A 4,316-nucleotide genomic window follows, 5' to 3' on the forward strand; every position below is an offset into this window, starting at 1 on the left:
TTATTATAATTATTAAAACAACTTTCTGAATAAGTTAGACATAATCATACCTACCTATGTTCTGTTTATTTCAATTGTTTGTAAATCGTTTACGGTTAAAAAACGGTTATTAGAAGCATTTGCAAAAACAAATAATATATAGAATAATTTGTATTTAAATACAAATAATGAATAAAATATTTTCAATGAAAAGTAATTTAAATACAACTACAAATATTCTATGAGTATTTGAGTAGAGCATCCAAATACAAGTATGTCTAACGGATTTGAAAATATATCGTTTATCGTACTTATGGAGCTTCAACGAAAGGCATAACAAGAATTTTATCAACAGAAACACTTTAAAAGTAGCATTATAAAATAAATTTCTATCAAGCTCTATTGCAGTATCAGTGTGACAAGCAGAGATGCGGGAAATTGGCTTAATTTTCATTATATTTTCCTTAGTTACGGTAAGACAGTAATATTCTTTTGGAAATTTAAATCAATTATGAAGTTTTTTCGGTAGCATTTTACCTTTTTCTATATATTATTATTTAATTCATGAATGTAGTAGTAAGCAAAATTGAACATCATATTTACTTTCAAATATTCCGTCCGATTATTCCTGTTTCATTTTTGAAGCAAACAGAAATACGTTCTTTAAGTCAAACAAAATAACAACTTTTACCTTATTTTATGACCATCTGAACCCTCAGGCTTAAATATGTACGTATTCTTAACAGCAAAGATTCTAAGAATTTTACTACCATTAGAGATTTTTGTTACCATAACAAAGGAGAAAGTTGGAGCACTAGTGTTTACCAGTTAGTTAGTTTGTTTTAGTAGAGTTACTAAGCTGTTTTGCCGGGACAGTACCAACCAACCAATTATTTTACCGCTAAATTTGTCTTTTGTATATTGTATATATTTTATTCAATAAATAGTGATTATCTTTAATTAGACACATCACATTCGGAAATCATTGAAGTGACCCAATTTCCCATTAAGTTTACACTTTTAATAATTTACGAATGAAATTACTTACTTTTTGAGATATTTACAGGCTCACGTAACTAGGGATTGGTCTAATATTAAACCTGCTCCCGCAGTACCCGATTCGCTTGCATCCTCTGAAGAATTAAAGATCGTGGGAGGTAATGAAGCTGCACGAAACTCTTTACCATACCAAGTAAGCATTGAAAATAGTTGGAATGTTTGAAATTTGATCAAAATCTTGGGAGTTAATCGATATTGTATATAAAGGGTTTAATAGAAATAAGTGCCGAGCTTTGGAGGGTGTTAACTTAGATGCTATAAATTATCGCACAAAGAGTACAACAGAGTGGTTAAGGGCAATAAGAAACTCAAAATAGTTTAAGATCCGAAGCCGGTCCTGTACGTGAGTTGGCAATNTTTTTTCTTAAGAAGGAAGGCCAAAAACATTTTAAATAACAACGTACTGTAACTATAATCAAACCAAAAAGAATAAAATTCATTTCTAAAATATCTTTGCGGGCATTCACTCTCGTCGCATCGTCTGTAGTGTGCGTTAGAAACGGAAGTGTCATAACGGAAACAGAAGTGGAAACTGAAGTAAACAGTAAATTTTTGCGGAATTTTTTTTAATTTGGTTGTGCGTCCTTTCCGCGAATAGTTCGTTACAAATTTTGCATTTAGTACTTGCATCGTTAACATCAACAAAATAATCCCAAATGGAACTCCTTTTTTGCTTCAAAATTTCACATTAAACTTAAAATTTACACCACCGACGAAACACTATACAAAATAAATAAACGGTATGACTTATTAGGAGAACTGGCTGTGGAAAGCCGGAAGTCCTGGAAGTTTTTAAATCAAAATAGGAAACCAATAAGAGAAAAAAAATTGGAAAATGTCAATATACGAAATACTAGGAGATGGATTTAGACCCTAAACTATAATAAAGTTATTTGGACAGGGACATTTTAATTATTAACAAAATTTTGCCGGCTATAACGCTGCTTTGACACTAATACTTCATAATCATAAACGGTTGATAATACATTTACAATTCGTTCGATATTTTCCCAATTTTATTCTCTTATTAGTTTTCTACATCAATCTATAAACATCCAGGACTTAAAACTCCCCCTTAACCAATCCTTCTAATAACTTCATTTCGAAAATACTACTTCAGTTATGTTTATTTATGTTTGCTCAGTGGTGTAAATTTTGAGTTAAAAGTGCAATTTTGAAGTTAAAAAAGAAAGGGTCATTTGGGATTATTTTGTTGATATTAACGATGCAAGTGCAAATTTTTACAACTTGTTTTATTATTCGGATATATTGATTTACAAAAAGATGAGAAATAACATTTTTCTAAGTTCCGATAAGCTTCCGTTATAAAAATGAGGAACCAGATGCAGAAGCGGGTATAAAAATGTATGCGGAACTCCTGTAATAGCGAAAGCAGAAGCAGAGATCTGTTGCGACACTAATAATGGCTTTATATTAGCCAAATTTTAACATCCACCACATTAACCGTGGGTCTAATTACCGTGAACCGCTTTTAAATAACGAAAAATATCAGTAGGATTAACGTTTGCTTTAACCGCTTTAACACAGGGATTGTAAGTAAAAATAAGTAAAAACTAACTACGAATCTGTTAACGGTCTTCAGCGCAACATGTCAGTTTTCTGGAGGAAAATAGGAATAGAATTGTAGCTATCATAACTCACGACGTGACATACAGTTCGTTCGGTAGGTCCTTCTGTTTCTGTGTTGCGCGCCAGTATACAAAACTTTTTAGTAGAATTTCCTATTTGACTAATCGTATGTAAAAAATGAACTAGAATCTCTTTGATTGATTATTTATACATACATTGCAGTGAGTATTTATCAAGTCTACTTCAAGTACATAACTGTGAATTGCTTTAAAGTATGATCTTCGCCGTTAAAAATTCCGCCCTGCGGTTGATGCCTTTGTACACCCAGGTGAACGTGTAAGCGTTTCTTAAACTACAAGTACAGCCTCTCCTTTGATTTCTTATGCCAATTGCATTCAGGAAACTCAGGTGCATATAAATAACAATGTCAAGCGAACATCTGTTACAATTGTAGAACAATCTGGTTGCAATTGTTTAGTTGGTATGTCCATCAGGAAGGCCATTCTTTAAATAAAATATCTGTATCTAATAAATTTCGAAACTAACGTTTCCAGTTATAATTTTAGTTAAAAGGTTTTTCATATGAACAGTAGAAATTTAAACAAGATTAACCAAGATCTAACATTGTCTTTAGGCATCACAAACAAAGCACTTAATATCAAGCTATTACTAAGAAGTACAATAATAAACCAAAAAAGTTAATAAAACCTTAAAAGGAAAATCTGAAACCTAGCTAAAACTTAATGCTATTAAATGACAATGGATTAAAGCCTATTACTACGAAATATTAAATTTGTATTTAGTGCAACTTGAATGTAAATATAATCTCATTTTCTTCGAAAAAAAAAGTTTACAAATTGACAAGATTAATTGCCTTTTTAAAGATAACTAAACAAGGTCTAACAGCTAATCCCACGCTTTTTATTATATTGAAAGTTAAGATGATCTCGTAGACGACTGACTCATCGTAAACCTTTGACTATTAATCAAGTTGAAGGGTTTGGTCTAAAAAATAATAGTCAACTTTCACTTCACCTCACAAGAATATAAAGTTATTGTTCATATAATTGCTAGTAATCCTAATGTGTGTACTAAGAACATTTAAATTTAGCACTGATAGATAGGTAGTGAAAAATATTAAAATTAAGTTATTATTCTTATGTAAATTACAATTAGATTTGAATAAATGTTTCTTAGACAAAATGGTTCAATAACCAAAACAGAGCAGTTTTATTATGTGGAGCGTTTTACCAATTTTATGCCAAACATTGACAAATGAAAAATGAGTTAATTCCAAACATTTTTTCTTATTGTTATATTAACATGGGTCCGATTCGTTTTTGTTTAGAATTTATAAAATGTTTACGATCAAAATATTAATCAGACTTTATTGACAATTCTGTATGAATATAAATAAAAGTAAAACAAAAATACTGGTATGCAAGGGAAGAAAAAGAAAGTATGGAAAGAGCGAATATAAAGATAGGGGACGAAAAATTAGAAAAAGTGACCGATTTTAGGTATCTGGGAAGTCAGATAAGTTAGGCGGGAAGGAGTAGTAGGGATAGGTTAGTAGGATATCTTCTCAGGCATGAAGGTCTAGTCAAAGCCATACTAGAGGCATAAACGAGAGTTAGGAGGGGTAGACCTGGATTAGATTACTGTTCGCAAATAGTTAAGGATGTGGG

General features: G+C 31.1%; 1 protein-coding gene across 1 annotated transcript in view; it reads left to right on the plus strand.

Moving 5' to 3' along the window:
• Positions 1-388: 388 nt before the first annotated feature.
• The window catches only part of LOC108741717 (brachyurin-like), a 16,940-nt gene continuing 13,012 nt past the window's right edge, over positions 389-4,316 (plus strand). The window contains exon 1 of the mRNA XM_025980095.1: positions 389-452. Coding sequence (XP_025835880.1) covers positions 408-452 — 45 coding nt within the window. The 5' untranslated portion in view covers positions 389-407. The remainder of the gene's footprint in view (positions 453-4,316) is intronic.

The sequence above is a fragment of the Agrilus planipennis genome, unplaced genomic scaffold (assembly GCF_000699045.2).
Source record: "Agrilus planipennis isolate EAB-ADULT unplaced genomic scaffold, Apla_2.0 scaffold239, whole genome shotgun sequence".
Classification (NCBI taxonomy): domain Eukaryota; kingdom Metazoa; phylum Arthropoda; class Insecta; order Coleoptera; family Buprestidae; genus Agrilus; species Agrilus planipennis.